The 638-nt window shown below is 43.4% G+C and overlaps 1 protein-coding gene across 1 annotated transcript in view; it reads left to right on the forward strand.

Annotated features, from left to right (window-relative positions):
- LOC109531031 (protocadherin gamma-A11-like) overlaps positions 1 to 303 on the forward strand; it is a gene marked incomplete at its 3' end in the record, with an annotated part of 2,609 nt that extends 2,306 nt beyond the window's left edge. Inside the window, exon 2 of the mRNA XM_019895049.1 lies at positions 157 to 303. Within this exon, the coding sequence (XP_019750608.1) occupies positions 157 to 303 (147 nt within the window). The remainder of the gene's footprint in view (positions 1 to 156) is intronic.
- Between the last annotated feature and the right edge of the window lie 335 nt (positions 304 to 638).

Consider the following 638-nt stretch of genomic DNA (forward strand, 5'->3'; position numbering starts at 1 on the left):
ATCACCTGCTTGCTGCTTATCATATCGGTCAAAGTGTACCGGTGGAGACAGTCTCGCGTCCTCTACCACTCCAACCTGCCTGTCATTCCGTATTGTCCACCTCGATACTCGGATACTTTGGGGACGGGGACTCTCCCACATGTGTACAATTTCGAGGTGTGCAGGACCACCGATTCCAGAAAAAGTGACATGAAGAATATGCAAGCCATGAGTCAAAGTTTAGTGAGTGTGGATGGAGCTGATGCTGACATGCTGCATATGAACAAGGAGCTGTCAGGAAACTGCTCACAGATGTCAACATTGGTGAGTCAAATGCTTTATTCTTTTTTGTTTGTTTCTTAACTGGAAACGGTCACACGTTGCCAGGTTAGAAGGTGGAGTTGCACACTTCATTGCAGATTTACAGTTTAGTTGCATGACTGGCATGTTGAGGTCAGTCTTACCTGTGTCAAAGTTACATTAAGTGTCACATCATGAAGAAATGAAGTGGATGGTGTCAATAATTATTCAATCCCTGACTATTTTTGAAGCCTACCAATTATAGTGTTTTATTTGAAGAGAGAGGCAGAAGTAAAACAGAGATTAACATTAGTGTGCTGTGAGCTGCACTCCATTCCATCTTTGCAAGGTGGTTTTGG

Source organism: Hippocampus comes, unplaced genomic scaffold (assembly GCF_001891065.2).
Source record: "Hippocampus comes isolate QL1 unplaced genomic scaffold, H_comes_QL1_v1.1 scaffold369, whole genome shotgun sequence".
Taxonomy (NCBI): domain Eukaryota; kingdom Metazoa; phylum Chordata; class Actinopteri; order Syngnathiformes; family Syngnathidae; genus Hippocampus; species Hippocampus comes.